A 19,239-nucleotide genomic window follows, 5' to 3' on the forward strand; every position below is an offset into this window, starting at 1 on the left:
CCGGATTAAACTCCATCTGCCATTTCCCCGCCCAAGTCTCCAACCGATCTATATCCTGCTGTATCCTCTGACAATCCTCATCACTATCTGCAACTCCACCAACCTTTGTGTCGTCCGCAAACTTACTAATCAGACCAGCTACATTTTTCTCCAAATCATTTATATATACTACAAAGAGCAAAGGTCCCAGCACTGTTCCCTGCGGAACACACTAGTCACATCCCTCCATTCAGAAAAGCACCCTTCCACTGCTACCCTCTGTCTTCTATGACTGAGCCAGTTCTGTATCCATCTTTCCACAGATGCTGCCAGACCTGCTGAGTGGTTCCAGCATTTTTTGTTTTTATATCTGTATCCATCTTGCCAGCTCACCTCTGATCCCGTGTGACTTCACCTTTTGTACTAGTCTGCCATGAGGGACCTTGTCAAAGGCTTTACTGAAGTCCATATAGATAACATCCACTGCCCTTCCTTCATCAATCATCTTTGTCACTTCCTCAAAAAACCATGCTGCCTCTCACTAATAAGTCCATTTGTTTGCAAATGGGAGTTAATCCTGTCCCGAAGAATCCTCTCTAATAATTTCCCTACCACTGACGTAAGGCTCACCGGCCTATAATTTCCTGGATTATCCTTGCTACTCTTCTTAAACAAAGGCACAACATTGGCTATTCTCCAGTCCTCTGGGACCTCACCTGTAGCCAATGAGGATGCAAAGATTTCTGTCAAGGCCCCAGCAATTTCTTCCCTTGCCTCCTTTAGTATTCTGGGGTAGATCCCATCAGGCCCTGGGGACTTATCTACCTTAATGCTTTGCAAGACACCCAACACCTCCTTTTTGATAATGAGATTGAGACTATCTACACTCCCTTCCCTGGGCTCATCATCCACCAAGTCCTTCTCTTTGGTGAATACTGATGCAAAGTACTCATTTAGTACCTCGCCCATTTCCTCTGGCTCCACACATAGATTCCCTCCTCTGTTCTTGAGTGGGCCAACCCTTTCCCTGGTTACCCTCTTGCTCTTTATATACATGTAAAAAGCCTTGGGATTATCCTTAATCCTGTTTGCCAATGACTTTTCATGACCCCTTTTAGCCCTCCTGACTCCTTGCTTAAGTTCTTTCCTACTGTCTTTATATTCCTCAAGGGATTCGTCTGTTCCTAGCCTTCCAGCCCTTATGAATGCTTCCTTTTTCTTTTTGCCTAGGCTCACAATATCCCGCGTTATCCAAGGTTCCCGAAACTTGCCAAACTTATCCTTCTTCCTCACAGGAACATGCCGGTCCTGGATTCTAATCAACTGACATTTGAAAGACTCCCACGTGTCAGATGTTGATTTACCCTCAAACAGCCACCCCCAATCTAAATTCTTCAGTTCCTGCCTAATATTGTTATAATTAGCCTTCCCCCAATTTAGCACCTTCACTCGAGGACTACTCTTATCCACAAGTACCTTAAAAGTTACGGAATTATGGTCACTGTTCCCGAAATGCTTCCCTACTGAAACTTCGACCACCTGGCCGGGCTCATTCCCCAATACCAGGTCCAGTACGGCCCCTTCCCTAGTTGGACTATCTACATATTGTTTCAAGAAGCCCTCCTGGATGCTCCTTACAAATTCTGCCCCATCCAAGCCCCTAGCACTAAGTGAGTCCCAGTCAATATAGGGGAAGTTAAAATCACCCACCACAACAACCCTGTTGCTTTTACATCTTTCCAAAATCTGTCTACATATCTGCTCCTCTACCTCCCGCTGGCTGTTGGGAGGCCTGTAGAAAACCCCCAACGTAGTGACTGCACCCTTCCTATTCCTGAGTATTCAGTGTTCAAAACTGAATACTGAGGAAATCTCAATTTTCACCCTGGTTTACAAACTCTTGGTCTGGGACTGTGATGAGAAAAGCTGGGCAGGGGATATTATATATCCAATGGTTGGTAATGGACATGGAGCTAGCATTTAATGCAGAGATCTGTGTTTGGAACATACTTTGTCTCTTGCATCTCCCTCTGCACCCATGACTGTATCCGAGCAATATTTTGCATAATTTTCACAAAGTTCTACACTGCAACCATTTCTTTCAAAAATGTAAAAAGTAATCAAAAACATGCTGGTTTATAATTATTACGCTACCAACTGTGCAGGAAGCAGAAAAGGGGAACTTAGGGTATATCAATAACGATAGTTGCCTGGTCAGTGTGCCTCAGACCTCAGCCAGCTGCCTGATATGCCCAGCTGTACTCAGTTTGGCACAGACAATAAGAGCTTTCAGATTTCAGTTATATTTATTACTATACATCCTCTCATCATTGTACAAACTCCCAGCCATTCCATCCAACTCTGGGCCAAGCATAATTAGGAGAATGGAAAGACCATAAAAACATGGACAAAATCACTGCTCAGCAGGTGGACTGCCATAACCAACCCAAAAGGAGGAGGGTTTCAATCCCTGCTGTCAGAGGGTTGGCTGTGATGCTTTTGTAGGTGAATCAGTGCCAGGGAGTATAACTAGTTTTTGGCACCAGGGATGACTAAAAGCTGTGGCTAAAGCTTCTCATTTAAAAAAGTTTCTGTTCAAAATGACAGTTATCTCTTTACTTAGATTTTATCACAAACTATATTATCCATAAAAAGTACCATCTCCATGTGATGCTGCTCAGTGCTCACATCAGTAATGGTTGGAATGTATCAGCAGCCAGTGTAATGGGGTGTGAGCCGACATATCGACTAATCTCACACGGGCCAGTTCTGCAAGGGAGAGGGCTAGAGCTCAATGATGAAGAGGGACATAACTGGCTGGAGCCATCCTAAAAAATACTGATAGTAGCAATTATCCAACAGCCCTGTGGGGAGGGATACAACTGTCATAGGCAGTTACATTGAAGAACCCCAAACAAAAGCAATGGCAGTGCAGTACATGGATGCTCTCTCTGGAAGTGTTGCTGCCGCTGCCTTTCTTGCCTATTCCAAGCTTTTGAGTTTTCCATTTAACTTCTCAACACAAGCAAACCAGGATCACAAAACTTCCTTCAGAACAGAGACTATTTACCCAAACTCATGACTATCTGCTCCATCTAAACTGATTTAATCATTCTGAACAGCCAGTTGGATTCAAATGGCAGGCAGCCTTGATGGGCAAAGTGTAGCACTGTCCAATGACTGGCTCTACTGTAGCCATATTCCTAGACCTATTGCCTCCAAACTTCCATTGGTCCTAGTTCCTCTGTCACTGTTCACCCGTGGTCTCATTACCACTGCTGCTGCACTCCCTATGGTCTTATTCCTGCTGTCCCTGTACTTTCTGCAGTCTCACTCTCAGTTGCTGCAGTCTCATCCCCACTGTTACTGTATTGCCTACGGTCTTACCTCACTGTCACTGCACTCCATGTGATCTCATCCCAGCTGTCCCTGTACTCCCTACCATCTCACACTCACTGTCCTTGTACTCCTTGTAGTCTCATCCAACACTGTTAATGTACTTCCCATGGCCTCGCCCCCACTATTCTTATATTCCTAGCCCACTAAATTCTCAACAGTTTAAAATAATTACTAAAATGCATGAGCAGTTTCTGTGAAAATAGACTTTATTTCAGTAAAAACATTTCTATGTAGAAACAAAGGAAAAGCATTTGACAATAGGGCTCGGGCCCTGCTCACACTTGCACTCCATGCAGAGCACAACTGGACTCGATCCCAATGATGCATGCAAAACAAGGGGTGAAAATATTTATAAATGTCACAATCATATAAACTCTTCTTTACAAAATATCAATTGTATATTACAAAGCGGCGTTCTAGAATTTAAACATGATGGCAATTCTTTAAGGTATGAAAATAAGTTCTGTTTTAAGTTTGACAGCTGCTCAAGAGCCTGGAACACAGAGCAACTATGTGCACAAACTCAGGGTGTCAGCTGAAAACTGGCAGGTTATTGTGGCTTGGCATCTGAAAATCTGTTTTCATGTTTAGAAATCCATTTAATTGTCTTTCTTGACTAAGGCAGAGGACAAATCTTTCCATTACCCACATGTAGCAACGTAATGGATCAGATCTCAAATACATGGACTTTTCCTAATAGGGGATTCAGGCGGAGTTCCCACTTTCCAGTGCTGGAACCAGCTGGTTACTTTTTGAACAGGCTGTTTGGAAATTTCTAAAATGCAAACAGGACACCAGAAGTCTGATACGGAATAACATGTTTCCGTTTTCTTTTGTATCTCATGACATTGAGGCATTTTTTAAACCTTTACATTTTCATCAGTGACAATGCAAACTTTAAAACATCAGCCCTAAACATGAACTCCTGCCCTGCACTGGTGCCATTTTGGACTCAGTAAATGGCAGCAACCCTAGATACAAATTGGTGGTTTACCAGTTAGTTACATCACAGTTCCATTGTCACTCAGGTTCCTATTCATCTTAACCAGTCAGTGGGACCCTGGTATATCTCTAGCCAAAGAGCCACTACCTGCCTGCCTCTGAAGTTTATGAAATGCAGAGATTTATACCTCTGCAAAGCTTAAACAATACTGCCATGTAGTTACTTGAAGAGAACAGCTCTGTGCTGTTAAGCTGTCACCGGAGCATCAATGCATGAACAATATCAGTCAACATGTCTTCTGACAGTTACAGATGAGGTGAGCTGAAGCTAGATATTTCCAGTAATCTGAAAATACATGAATTGTAATTATTACAGACTGTAGAAAGGCATTCTCTTCTGATGGTTTATATCGTTAGTGCTCAGCAGGTACTCAGTGCAGATTAGAACTGCTGGCCAAACTTTCTTTCAACTGCAACATTACAAACACTGGTGACTTGAGTAAAATACCTCAAAAGGCAAAGGGATGGTAGAAGTTTCTTCAGGTTTTTACAGCAGAAAGGGTTCTGCATCGGTGGATGTGTTCCTCATTTTGATGCTAGCAATCCCGCTCAGTTTCCAATTACTTCCAAGGTCCACCATCATCCCAAGTGAGAGTTACCCTGATTTACTGGATCCCAGGTGGCAGTTACCTTTTTTACTGAATTCAAAGTGGGAGTTACTCTCTGTTACTGGATCCCAGGTGGGAGTTACTCTCTTTTACTGGATCCCAATCTTTTGAACAGTTTCTTTCCTTTGGAAAAAAAACCCTTTTTCTTCTTGTTATTGGAGATGTTTTCGCTGTCCAAACACAGTCCTGTAACAGCAGGATAGTCGGTCACTGGAACAACAGGACTCAAAACCTCTGCTTCATCTGAGCTCAGCTGATGGAAGAAAATCAGAATAAAAGTTATTGATGAAATACAAAAGACAGCAAGAAACTCACTTCACATTACACACTCGCTGTGACCTCAACACACACTTCGAACATAAGACAAACTATATTGCCGATAGCTAGTTGCACTGGTGCTTAAATGCTCAAACCCTGCAAACCTGGTCACAATCACTCTCGTGCCATACAACATCACTCTTCCAAAGAGTCTCAATCTATGTTCAGAGTGGCAGATATGTATTTACACAGCTACTTATCACCCTTCTCAGAAACATATCAAAGTGCTTCACAATTAAATAGTCATTGTTCTTGCAGAGAAATGTCAAAATGTTGCTATTTTATGTACAGCAAAGACCCCATGTACAGCAATTACATGACTGACCAGTTAATCTACGTATAGTGATAGCGGCTGAGAGAAATATTAGACAGACTATCAGAAGAATTGTCTGAATGATGCTGTGGTGTTTTTAATATTGACCTGAACCATAAAGTAATTCAGCCCTATCGGTCATCAAGATCAGCTTCAGTCTTGTACAAATCCTGTATCCCACACCCATCTATCACAATCTCTCCCACTGCAGCCATGATCAGCAGAAAAAGCTGAACTTTCATTCCTGGGTTCAGTCCAAAGTCAAAGGGCAGAACTGGCTGTCTTCCAATTCTCTGTGGTCCCCAGAACCATTTGTGCCAGCTAAGAGTAATTGTGCTTCTGATGTTCATTCATGCCTCCCAAACATACATATCTGTTAAAGCTTCAGTCCTCCTCTTGCTGCTCATAAAACATTTCCAGAAATTCTTTTTTTTCCCTGAAGTCCTGGGACCTCGGTTGTGTTCCCTTTTAAAGCTGATGCTTCAGTGCACAGCAAAAGCAAAGTTAATCACAGGTATGTGTGTATCATGGGACTTCATTGAAGCTGACACATTTTTGTCTCATAAGTATTTCAGTACCCATGTCTTCTTGCATGGATGATTTTTAAAGCTGATGCTTCAGTGCACAGCAAAAGTAAAGTTAATCACAGGTATGTGTGTATCATGAGATTTCACTGCAGTTGATACACTTCTGTCTCATAAGTATTTCAATACCCATGTCTTCCTGCATGGATGATTTTTAATCTCCAAAATTGGCCAGGAATTGACAAATGAGAACTTGAAAAACACTTTACTGCAAATTTGGTATTCATTTTATTCTACTGCCCTAAAGAGTTTAATTGAAGAACATTTACATTTTAATATGTGATTTTATAGGTTAAAGAGAAATTTTCATATTGATAATTGCAGAGTGAATGTCACCCCTCAATGGAACACTGTCCCGTTTCCACATGGGTCTTGCTCTCTCTCTGACTCACTCTGTTGGTTGCTCTCTCTGTCTCTGTGCAGTGAGAACTACTCTGTAAATTTATTGTAGAGAATACACTGCTTTCCAGTACAATTTATGCAACTGTGACACATAACAAAAGATTTGCTAACATTAATTCATTGAGATTAAAAGGACAGCATGTTTTAAAAGCTGCCATTACTGAAGAAACGGGAACCTGGGATTTGTATTATTCCCATTAATCTGAATATAATGAAGTCACACATTTCTTACTTGTCATTCTCATCTTTCCCAACTTTTCCGTACTTTACCTTCCGTCATAGCCACTTTCTCAGAAAAGACAACCAGTGGGGGAAATAGGAAATGAGGCCAAGTGTGGGAGATGGGGTACACCTGTCACATACCCTGTCCAATGGATAATAGATTACCACAATACCAGAGGCATGAATGTTGCCCTATACTGAGCTGATCAGCCGTACAAAGCAAAAAACCACAGAAAGTGCCCCATTAAGCTCAGACAGACTTAGCCAATCAACTGACTGACATAACACGGCGCAGTGGTTAGCACTGCAGCCTCACAGCTCCAGCGACCCGGGTTCAGTTCTGGGTACTGCCTGTGTGGAGTTTGCAAGTTCTCCCTGTGACCGCGTGGGTTTCCACCGGGTGCTCCAGTTTCCTCCCACAGCCAAAGACTTCCAGGTTGATAGGTGAATTGGCCATTGTAAATTGCCCCTAGTGTAGATAGGTGGTAGGAGAATGGTGGGGATGTGGTAGGGAATATGGGATTAATGTAGGATTAGTATAAATGGGTGGTTGTTGGTCGGCACAGACTTGGTGGGCCGAAGGGCCTGTTTCAGTGCTGTATCTCTAAATTAAATAAAATAAAAGAAAACATCCCAGATGATAAGAGATTGATTGTTATGATTAGTCAATAACTCTAATACTGTTGCATCATGTGACAACCAGGATGACAGAGGTGAGCTAGACGAACCTTGGTCTTTTTTGTCTAACAATTCCTGCTCTACATACCCAGGAGAGCAGGCACCACCATACATACCGTGATGATTTTGTTTTTCTGAATAGACCTGTAAACCCTTGTTTGATTTTCCAGATAAACAACATGCACGACCCCAAACCATAAACTCGGGGTCTTTCTCATGGGCCTCAATAACTATAAGCCAGAGTAGTCACTTATCACTGTTTATTATCCAAAAAGCATTGACTGTACAGGGTTAGCCAGTCCCAGCAGGATCATGCAAAGCAAGCAAGAAACCATTGCTAGCCATGAGCCAGGATAAATCAACCTCCTATCTTACCTACATGAGTCACACAACACTGCCAGCAACTGATACTACTGAAGATACCTCTGCTATCAGATGTTCTGTACCTCACACTCCAGCTACTGTCACAGAATAATCACTGTACCCTCATCAGCCAGCAGCCTCCCTTCCAGTTCTCCGGGAGGTTCACCAGTAGAGAATAACAATAGCTAACAAGATTTGAAAGCCGATTGCATGCAACTGGATTACTCCCTTACCTGTTAAATCCCATTTAAATTGGGAAGATAGAGCCAACCACCATCAAATTAATTTGAATTAACTTCAACTGCTTTCATTTCTGATCCATTCATGCTAATGGGTAATGCAACTCTGCCTCTTGAATCACTAAAATACCAGAGGCAATTGCCAGGACTAATTCAGAAGGAATCAGCTAGTAGGGGTGAGAAACCTAGCTAGAGCTAACTCAAGGGTGAGAAGTAAAAACAGAAAATGCTGGAAATAATCAGCATGTCAGGCAGCATCAGAGGACAGAGAAACAGAGTTAAAGTTTCAGTTCAATGACCTTTAGTCAGTATTCTAAGTATTTCCAGCATTTTCTGTTTTTATTTCAGATTTCCAGCATCTGTATTTTGCTTTTGTATTAAGGTTAACAAGTCCTATTATGGCTAACCCGAGTGTGTGTGATACAGCCAAGCACATCTACTATTCTATTACTGTTATCTAGCATTACTGCAATTGAAGTGCACACATGAAGTCCTACATTTGCAGCCAGTGCAAAGGACACAGCCAAAAGAGCATAATACAGGCAAATCTGCCAAATCTTACCCTTAATCTGACACAATTGATTTCATTAGGTTTTTAATCCTTTTTTTTTGAAGCACAAAGAGAATCCCAAACCTTTTGGCCACATTCCATGGTTTTGCAGTTGCTGTTTGTTCTAAGATCAAATAACTGACAAATGGCCTGACCTTGGGCTACTGTGCTTATGATCTCTAGTGGTCAGCTTTGAGAGCTTCAGAACTCTGGTACCTCGCACTATTATTACACATCTGCTGAGTAGCACCACCTCCTCATCAGATGAATCTTTAGTTGTACCCAGTAGTAGGGCAACTCAGATTAGGAAGTTATTGGGAGTGGGAACTGAAGCTGCACCAACACGTTCTACAGCTTGTTGCTCCATTCCTACACATCCACTGGTTATCCAACAACATCTTAGCCACGTCAGGCATTTAAGTGCATCCCTGGAAACTTGGGAATCTGTGAACCCTGGACACCTGAATGCATCCCCATGCCACTAGGTATCCCTGCAGACAGGTACTTAATCGTACCTTTTCACCCTACTATTAATCTACTAATTGTTCCTTCTTTAGGTTTATCCTGGCATTATACCATTGCTAAGAGGGCAGGTGCACAACATACTCCCAGATGTTCACCTGTGCCACTCTTGGTCTGCCCATGAAAGCTACAGGCAATGGTTTTGGGGATGGCTATGAATGATATACGCTCTCACCCTATGAGGAAGAACCATCTTCTGGCTTTGACTAAGCCTCCTCTTCTTAGCACAACAGCCAAATCAACAAATTGACAAATGGGAAATCAGAGTGCAGACTATGGTGTAACCTACTGGATGTCTATATGACCCCGAAGTGCAGGTTGATTTGGTGAAATTCTGGTAGACCAGAAAAGAACAATGGGTACGTTTAAACTTTGATTGAGATACACAGAATGTTGTACTATTTAGAAATATTTCCCAAGGGTGGGTACAGTTCCTGTAACTCTGTTCTTTGCACCGGTTCTGTGCCTGCTGCAAAACTGCAGCTCCTTCTGGTGTGCATGCTGTAATGCAAATGACAGTGTCTGAAAGCTGCAGCAGTATCTTCAGTAACATAAACTTACAAGCCTCCCGGATGCTAATTACCGCTTGAAATGAACAGTCTTCCTCTGTTGCGATGGAAAAAGGTAGAGAAACAGAAATATTATAATAAAAGAAAGTGAAACAACTAATACAAGTGAGTAAATGAATAAAAAGGCTTCAATAAGAACAAGCTGCTCCAATCAGGCCCAAGTATCGTTCAGCAAGGGCCATTATCTGCTGGGAATACAGTTCAGCACAGTTCATTATCTGCTACAATGAACTGAACACCTGCAGTCTGAAAGTTTGGAAAATGGATCAAACTGTAGAATTCTTGAACTAAATGCTGTAAAGTTACTGTTTTACAATAAAAATGGTTAAAGTGACAACTAAAAGATAAGGATTGAGAGAAAATAAAATATGTATAATTTATCTGTTATATAATAAAGATCGAGCATGATCACAACTTTCCAAAGGAAAGGATGACAATAGTGGAACAACATTATGAGATTGAACATAATAGGGCCACCTAAAGCAAAAGGAAGAAACTCACCTTTAGAATCGCATGAGAGAAAAAAAAGAGGTTTTCAAAGAAAAGGTCAGTAATAAAAAATTCAAGGTGTGTAGTAAATATAAGGACGTTTTGTGCACCTTAAAAAAACATCAAAATGTTTGACTTAATTAATCAAGGTTAGAAAAGGTTATTTAATACTTACTTAAATAGTACTCATTGTCTGCAAATAGGGAGCACAATGAACTATCAAATTACAGCCAGAACTACCAAGTGTTCTTTCAGGAAACACAAAACCTCACAGATTCAAGACAGCCAAAAGAAAATCCATCCACAAGTCCCACTGACAGATATTATCTTGCTGCTTCCCTGTTGCTCTCCCTTTTCCCTGACTTTATGCCCTTCCCTCCCTTTTACCCTTCTCCATCCCCTCATCTCCAGTCCATCTGTTCCTTTTACTTCCTCTGCCCTCTCCTCTACCCCACCCCAAGTCCCATTCCTCCCTCCTCATGCTCTGGGACTGCTCTCACTCTCTCTTCTGAACCTTTCTCTCTTCCCTCCCTTACTTTGGTTCAACTTACTCTGCACTGCTAACTCTGCTTCATCTGAAAAGTGCACCTGGTCTTGAGTTCCTGTATGCAGAGCTCAGCAGATTGACTGGTAGAAATATATATTTCGTCAAATGTTTCATAACAGGAGTGCACAATGAGTATTTTACACAACATAGGATCTGCTCATCTTACCTGTTTTTCCTTGTGTGCTACAGTTGGAGGAAGTCTTGACACGGTATTCCCAGCAGCTGCCTCCACTGTCTCCTCCACAGTGATCAGCTCGAGGAAGTTGGATGGTGCAAGCCCATGTAGTCCATTTAGGTCTCCCTAACAGGGCAAAACACAGAAATCTGTCACGCATGGCTCAACCTATTATATCACCATGTGACTGAGTGGTGATTCAAATATTCATGTGGGAGGGAAATTAAGGTTTAAAACAACAAAACTAATAAAGCAGATGTGTCTAAACTGCCCTTGATTCTTGGCAGCTCAGTTCTATTTAAATTGTTGTCGTTTACTCTAATTCACCTTGTTATAATTTTATGGCCCTGAAGTTTTGGAAATGGCTGCTTTTAGCTCTGTTCCCTTGTTGTTGGATCAATTCTAAATTGAAATACTAAGATCAGTTCATATCAGCATCTTGAGACATATGCAAATTAGTGGGAACAGAAATTTAAACACTCTATGCAGCCTGTGAGGCACTCGGGTTTGCACCTAACAGGTCCAAGATAAAAAGCATTGAAAATTGCTATGAACATTCCTTTTCCAAGATAAGCCAGCACCATTAGCCTTCCTGCTTCAAATATGGAACAGGACCCAGGGCAGAAGGAACATTTCCTGTTGATTAGGCCAAGAATACCTTCTGTAACTGTGTGCTGCTTCTTCCTGTCTATATATCATTACATTTCAAATATATCTAATGTCAATATCCTGGACTGCAAGGGGTGAAAGTAGATCTTCCATTGACAATGAGGTGGGCCAGGCACAACTATTGGGGACAGTGAATGTTACCAGCCTTATTGTCACAAATTCATTAATGAATAAGAGAAAGTGGGTGAGGAAAGAGAACATGGGATGATGAGACATACATACAGCCAGACCTTTGGCTGAAGATTATTTTCAATTACGGACTTTTCTCTATGAAAATAGAAAATGATTTAATGGAAGTATTTAAGATTATGAAAGGGTTTGTTAAGGTAGGTATAGAGATGTTTCCTCTAAGCTGCATGGGTGCAATCAGGAATGTGCTGCGCAGGGAACTAACGAACCAGCAGTCCCTTTAAGATCGCCATGCGTGAGCACATCTTAAAGGGACCACACAGTGCAAAAAAAAGGGTCGTGCACAGCAAAGAGACATTAGAAGCAATTGGTCTTAATATAGGATATTCACCAAAGTGTCCAGTAAGGATTCAGGAATTCTTTACCTAGTGAGTGGTATGAATGGGGAACTCATTACCATAGGGAGTAGTTGAGGCAAATAGTAATGATGAATTTACGGAGAAGCTAAACAAGTACATGAGAGAGAAAGGAGTAGAAGGATATGATGATTGTGAGAGATGAAATAACGTGAGAGGAGGTTTGTGTGGAGCATAAAAACCGACATAGACCAGTTGGGCCAAATAGCCTGTTTCTGTGCTGTAAATTGCATGTGATATGTGGACATCTATTTACTGCATGCTCACATGATTGTATATTTTATATGTGCAAAACAAACAGATGTTGATACACTGTGCGAAAAATGCCACATTCAGCTTCCTGCTATCAAGAGTTTCATTAAGATGTAACTAAACAACATACATTGTCCAGTCCTTGGATGTTTTGCAATTGCACTGTACATTGTCAATTATTCAGATACCTGACTAGTCCACTGCTCTTCACCATCAGAAAAATCAATAGGAACCATTAATGGTGTCAGCAGTGTCTTCATATAATGTAATTTCATTCCAAACAGTAACTTAACCTGTGTGCACAGCTACCATCAGGGTGTCCTTATAAACATTGCTCGAACCCATTACGGCTATCTGATATTAAATATTCCTCACCTTTGGCCTCACTATTTTACCCACCATTGTACGTGGAAATATATAGAATATACAGTGCAGCAGCAGGTCATTCGGCCCAACCAGTCCATGCTGGAGTTTATGCTCCCCTCGAGTCTATTCCCATCCGTCCTCATCTAACCCTATCAGCACAACCCTCTATTCATTTCTCCCTCATATGCTTATTTAGCTTCCCCTTAAACACATCTTTCTATTCGCCCCAAGTACTCCCTGTGGTAGTGAGTTCCACATTCACACCACTATCTGCGTGAAGAGATTTACTCTTAATTCCCTATTAAATTTCTTGGTGACATCCTTATATTTTTGGCCTCGAGTTTTGGTTTTGGTTTTCCCCACAAGTGGAAAGATTGGGCTGAATTTTATTAGTGCACTGCACATCGCAGCGGCGCACTTTGAAGTCGGCGGCCTTCAGGTGCGGATGCGCTGTCGCTGAGCCCCCGCGATATTTCGCGTGGGGACTCATTTAAATGGAAGGGGTGGAGCGGCCACCCTCGATGACGTAGAGGGGGCAGCTGTTCTGATCCCAGCAACGGCGTCCGACACCCTTCGGTCTCATTAAAAGTTTTAAAGTAACAAAATACTTAAAAATGCAGACATACATTTATTCACATTTCCAATTCCCTGTCCCACACCCCCAATGAATAATCCGTTGATTTTTTTGTCCTATCCCCCCCAAAATAGTGAGTTTTCACTCATGACCTTCCCCCCCAACCCCACCCCCCTCCCCACGAACTTTATTCCCTTTGATGCTCGACCCCTTCCCACCATCTCCGCAACTAATCGGAGCAGGTCCCCGCTGACCACACGCCCCTACACCGCACCCTGTAATTTTCACTCCTCCCCCCTCCCCACCAGTGTCATACCTTGGAACTCCGAATGGAGTTCCAAAAGCATGCAAGTTGTGGCCAGCGGTCGTAATATCGGTGTGGGATGGCCACCGGGGCAAGGTAAGTTAATTTGCACGTTTTTTCATTGATTTTAATATTAAAATGAAGGACCGCTGCCGAGTGGCGTGGGGGGGGGGGGGGGGGGGGAGGGCTGCATTGAGGCCTTGCTGCCACCAGTAAAATGCAGCAGGGCTTTCTTGGCGCGGAGATCGTCGCGGCCCTCTCCTGGAAGAATTTTCGCGACCCCCGACGACAGAGGGCTCATAAAATTCAGCCCATTCTCTCTGCTCTATTCTATCAAAACCTTTCATTATTTTAAAGACCTCTATTAGCTCACCCCTCAGCCTTCTCGTTTTTTTTAAGAGAAAAGAGACACAGCCTGTTCATTCTTTCTTGATAGGTATTACCTCGCATTTCTGGCATCATCTTTGTAAATCTTTTTTGCACCCTCTCCACTGCCTCTATATCCTTTTTATAATATGGCAACCAGACTGTACACAGTACTCTAAATATGGTCTAATCAAGATTTGACCGAAGTTCAGCACAACTTCTCTACTTTTTAATTCTATCCCTCTACAAATAAACCCGAGTGCTTGCTTTGCATTTTATGACCTTATTGACCTGTACCAATAGCGATTTATGTATTTGTACACCCAGATCCCTTTTCTCCTCTACCTTTCACCAATTATATGCTCATTCTGAAAGTTTATTAATAACTATTGTAATTTGTTGTAGTTCTCAGTATTGACTTTTCTCTCCAATTTGGTGTCATCTTCAAATTTTGAGATTATGCTTTGATTCCAAATTCAGTCGTTAATATAAATGGAGTGTCTCCTGCCAAAGCAGCCAAGCGCTGACATCATCACTGTGGTCCGAACTAAGTACATGCGTGGAACACATTCATCCTTGTGCAAAATGCACCCAAGCTTTGCCAGTTTAATGCACGCATATACATCATCACGCTATGGGATGTCAGCTTCCAGTGCGAGTTTTGGAAAGCGGCCCCAATCGCCGCTCCCTTCCTCAATCAGTGCCTCAATCGCTGCTTCTCGTCCCTGCTCCCTCCTGCCCTTTGCTCCCGCGCCCGCCCGTTCACTGCTCCATTTCTCCGCTTCCGACTGGTTGCCGCTCCATCCTGCCACTTGCTTCCCGCCTCGTTGCTAACACCCCGCTTGCTCCCCTTCCTCCTCCCCAAGCTGTCGCTTTTCCGGGCGGTGAGGCGGGGAGCGAGTGATGGGAGGGAACGGTGACCAGTCAGGCACAGGAGAGAATGGCAGGATGGAGCGGCAAGCAGTTGGGAGCGGTGAGAAGGCGACCGCAGGAGACAGCGTGAAACTGAATGCAGCGATTGCGGGAGGGAGCGGGGAACTGTTGGGGTAGTGTGGAAGTGGCCATTGAGGGGTGTTGGGTTAAATTTTTTTGTGTTGAACTGAGCTGCACCATCTTTATTACTGGCAGCTGCCTGAGGCATCCCAGACAGTGGCATTTCTGTCGATGAGGTTGCATTGTGCAAGTGGCAGTACTCCGCCACCTAGTGGTTGCATTGTCAGCAAACACAGCCTAATGTAAATTGTGAACAACAATGGCCACCTCCCACTTCCAACCTTCTGTTACTCTACTCTCTGCTTTCTGCTTTGTAGCCAGCTATCCAGTCTGCTACCTGTCCCCTGACTGCATGCTCTGTCCTTATTCATTAGTCTGTTATGTGGCACCTTATTGAAGCCCTTTTGGAAATCTACCTATATTACATCTACTACATTATCCTTGTCTATGTTCTATTACCTCTTCAAAGAATTCAATGAGGTTGGCCAAGCAAGACTTTTCCTTTTGAAATCCTGTTATTATTATATTTTTGATTTCTAGGTGTTTTTCTATTTTCTCCTTTAGCAGGTATTCCATTTTCTTTCCTATCACTGATGTTAAGCTGACTGCTTTATTGTTCCCTGGGCATGTTCTCTCTCCCTCCTTAAAACAGATATAAAGTTAGCTTTCTGTCAGTACTCCAGCAGAACATCTTTTTCTAAAAAGTTATTAAATTTGTGTAATTATGCCTCTACTACCTTTTCCTTAGATTTTTAAAAATGCACAAATGCAATCCATCCAGACCAGGGATTTTATCCTCTTTGAGTTGGATTAGCTTATTTAATATTTCTCCTCTGTATTTTAAATGCGGTTATATCATTTCTAATCTCACCTTCCAATGTCATGTCCACATGATCTGTCTCCCTGGTAAATACTGAAGCATTTTACTTTTGTTGCCTGTGATTTTGTCCTGCCCATCCCTTTGTGATCCTATTCCCACCCTGACTTTCCTGTTTTTATTTATGTCCCACTAGGATATTTTAGTGTTTAGTTTTATCCTCCTTGATAATTTAATTTCATAGTTCCTCTTTGCTTTCCTAATTGTTTGACTTCTCTCCTAACCTCTTCTTATTCTCCCTCATAATGCTGTCCCCAGCTATCCATGTACTTAGTGTAAGCCTCTTTCCTTACCCTCATTTTTTTCTTTACGTCCTTATTATCCATACAGTCTCATTAGTTTGGTTTGTACTTATTTTTTGGTGAAATTATATTCAATTTTTTGTCCAATGTGTGTATTTTTCATTTCTGTTATCCATAAAAGTGTTGCTCTTATCCCGTTAATTATTCACAGTCTAGCCTCCAAGAAGCAAAAGCTGTGCATAGAAATGTCCAGAAATGGTCTAGGCTAGAATCTTTGCCTAGCCTATGGTAGGTTCTTCCATATTGACTGAGTGCCATTCACATTTCACTCACGCATCTGATCAAGCGTAGCTTAACAAGGCACAGGCTCCATTGGCAGTAAGGGAACATTCAGGAGTTAGGGTAGGTTGAATCAGGCTAACCTCCTCGAGGATTTCAATTTGTTCATGGAAAATGGGCATTGCTGGCAAGATCAGCATTTATTGCTCATCCCCAATTGCCCTTGAGAAGGTGGTGGTGAGCTGCCTTCTTAAACTGCTGTAGACTGTGTGGTGTTGTTACACCCAGAGTGCTGTTAGGGTTAGGGTTAGGGAGTTCCAGGATTTTGACCAAGCAACAATGAAGGAAAGCTGATATATTTCCAAGTCAGGATGGTGTGTGACTTGGAGGTAGTGGTGTTCCCATGCGCCTATTGCCCTTGTCCTTCTAGATGGTAGAGGTCCTGGGTTTGGAAGGTGCTATCGAAGAAGACTTGGCAAGTTGCTGCAGTGCATCTTGCAGATTGTACACACTGCTGCCACTGTGCATTGGTGGTGGAGGGAGTGAATGTTGAAGGTGATGATTGGAGTGTCAATCAAGCGGGCTGCTTTGTCCTCGATGGTGTCGAGCTTCTTGAGTGTTATTGGAGCTGCACCCATCCAGACAAGTGGAGAGTATTCCATCACACTCCTGACATGTGCCTTGTAGATGGTGCAAAGGCTTTGGGGAGCCAGAGGTGAGTTACTTGCCACAGAAGGCCTGCACTACTATACAGCTAGCCCGAAGGAATAGTTTGGGGCTGACTTTTCTGAACTGACAAGCTAATGCCGTGGGATAGTGTGTGGTTTCCTATGATGGATACATTTGCACAGACTCACGTAATAGAAACCGTCCTCATCCATGTCCCCGTAAACAGTAATGATGTCACCAGCACTGAATGTCAGCTCAGCCTGTTAAAAAAAAAGGCACTGATTAAATTTAGAATTTGGTCACCTATCCATTGGCCCTATCCATTTAAGCCTTTCACTCAATCTTTCCAACCACATTAGGCCACATGTTAGCATGTATGAACAGACTAAACTGGTGTCAATCTACACATCATTCTTTGCAGGTGTCTCATTTGCTGACTTTGAACAAAATGTTAAAGGTCCTTCTATTGGCCAATCAGCCCAAGTGACAGGCAAACAGAATCTCGAAGCCACTTCACTGACCAATCCTCCAAGGAGGTAATACATAGACTGGCCACTAAGATGGCCTTAAATGCTTTGTGTAGGCGTTTGTATGGCTAGCCCTTCAGCCTTGACCTGCCCCTCCTAAAAGTACTGTTACTGACTGTTCCAGTTTCACTGCTCCTGTTTGGGACAGAGAACTAAAAAGAATGTTGAGAAACTGGAAAGTTCTGAAGCTTGCTCCTGCTGGGACTCCAGCTCTTTGGAGGTGTGTCTCTCACCACTGATCTTGCTATTGGGGGCAAGGTGTATTTATCAAGATGAATGAGTTGGTTGCTGTCAGATTCAACAATAAACCAAAGCTAACTAGTTGGTGAAAATTACTGTTGACAATTTAGTTCAGCAAGTGATCATAAATCTGGGACTGGTGACAGGCAGCAAAGGAACAGAGAGCAAGAAGGAATCATTGGTAAATGTGGGAGTGGAACACATTGGCCCCCATATTAATCTGAAGGCAACTTCCGAGTGGAGGGGGGCAGGGGGAACTCGGGGTGAAATTGCAAGGGGGAAACCCGTAAGTCAACCAAGGGGATCGGAATCTGCGACCTCAACTTAAGTGGACCAGTTAATTCCAACTTCTAGGCTTCATGTCTTCAAGCTGCGCACCTGCATAATACGATTACAGCTGTATTTAAAGTGACAGTCCACAATTGGAAATTGGAGGTGTTCAGGATGAGTGGTGGATATAGAGCAAGGGCAACATCCAGATATAATGACACCTCACTGAAATTACTGTTGGATACAGTCAGGAAGAGTAGAACCATACAAAGCAAGCATTTATTACCCATCCCTAATTGTCCTGGAGAAGGTGGTGGTGAGCACCTTCTTGAAGTGCAGCAGTCCACATGGTGAAGGTATTCCTACAGAGCTGTTAGATAGGGTGTTCCAGGAATTTGACCCAGCGACGATGAAGGAATAGCAATATATTTCCAAGTTAAGATTGTATGTGACTTGGAGGGGAACCTGCACGTGCTGGTGTTCCCATGCGCCTACTGCTCTCATCTTTCTAGGTGGTAGTGGTCATAGGCTTGGGAGGTGTGACTGAAAAAGCCTTGGCGAGTTGCTGCTGTGCATTTTTTTAGATGGTACCCAATGTAGCCATGGTGCACTGGTGTTGGAAGGAGAATGTTTAAGGTAATGGATCAGTTGATAAAGTGGGGCACTTTGTCCTGGATGATGTTGAGCTTTTTAAGTGTTGATGGAGCTACATTCATCCAGGCAAATGTAGAATATTCCATTACACTCCTGACTTGTGCCTTGTCGATGGTGGCAAGGCTTTGGAGAGTCAGGTGAATCACTCACTGCAGAATACCCAGCCTCTGACCCGCTCTTGTAGTCAAAGTATTTATGTGACTTGTCCAATTAATGGTGACCCCAAGGATGTTGATGGTGGAAGATTTGACAATGGTAATATGGTTGAATGTCAAGGGGAGGTGGTTAGACTTGCTCTTGTTGATAATGATCATTGCCTGGCACTTGCATGGCGTGAATGCTACTTGCCACTTAACAGCCCAAGTCTGAATGTTGTCCATGGCTTGCTGCATGTGGGTATGGACTGCTTCATTATCTGAGGAGTTACAAATGGAACTGAACACTGTGCAATCA

The 19,239-nt window shown here is 42.8% G+C and overlaps 1 protein-coding gene across 8 annotated transcripts in view; it reads right to left on the minus strand.

The window, feature by feature from the left end:
* Positions 1-3,566: 3,566 nt before the first annotated feature.
* Positions 3,567-19,239, minus strand: part of LOC137346640 (RIMS-binding protein 2-like) — a 326,747-nt gene continuing 311,074 nt past the window's right edge. For all 8 annotated transcript variants that reach the window (XM_068010262.1, XM_068010263.1, XM_068010266.1 and 5 more), the window contains 3 exons: positions 17,284-17,355; positions 10,951-11,085; positions 3,567-5,241 (listed from right to left, as the gene is read on the minus strand). In XM_068010262.1, coding sequence (XP_067866363.1) covers positions 5,068-5,241; positions 10,951-11,085; positions 17,284-17,355 — 381 coding nt within the window. In that variant the 3' untranslated portion in view covers positions 3,567-5,067. The remainder of the gene's footprint in view (positions 5,242-10,950; positions 11,086-17,283; positions 17,356-19,239) is intronic.

This window comes from Heterodontus francisci, chromosome 30, assembly GCF_036365525.1.
Source record: "Heterodontus francisci isolate sHetFra1 chromosome 30, sHetFra1.hap1, whole genome shotgun sequence".
NCBI classification, from domain to species: Eukaryota; Metazoa; Chordata; class Chondrichthyes; order Heterodontiformes; family Heterodontidae; genus Heterodontus; species Heterodontus francisci.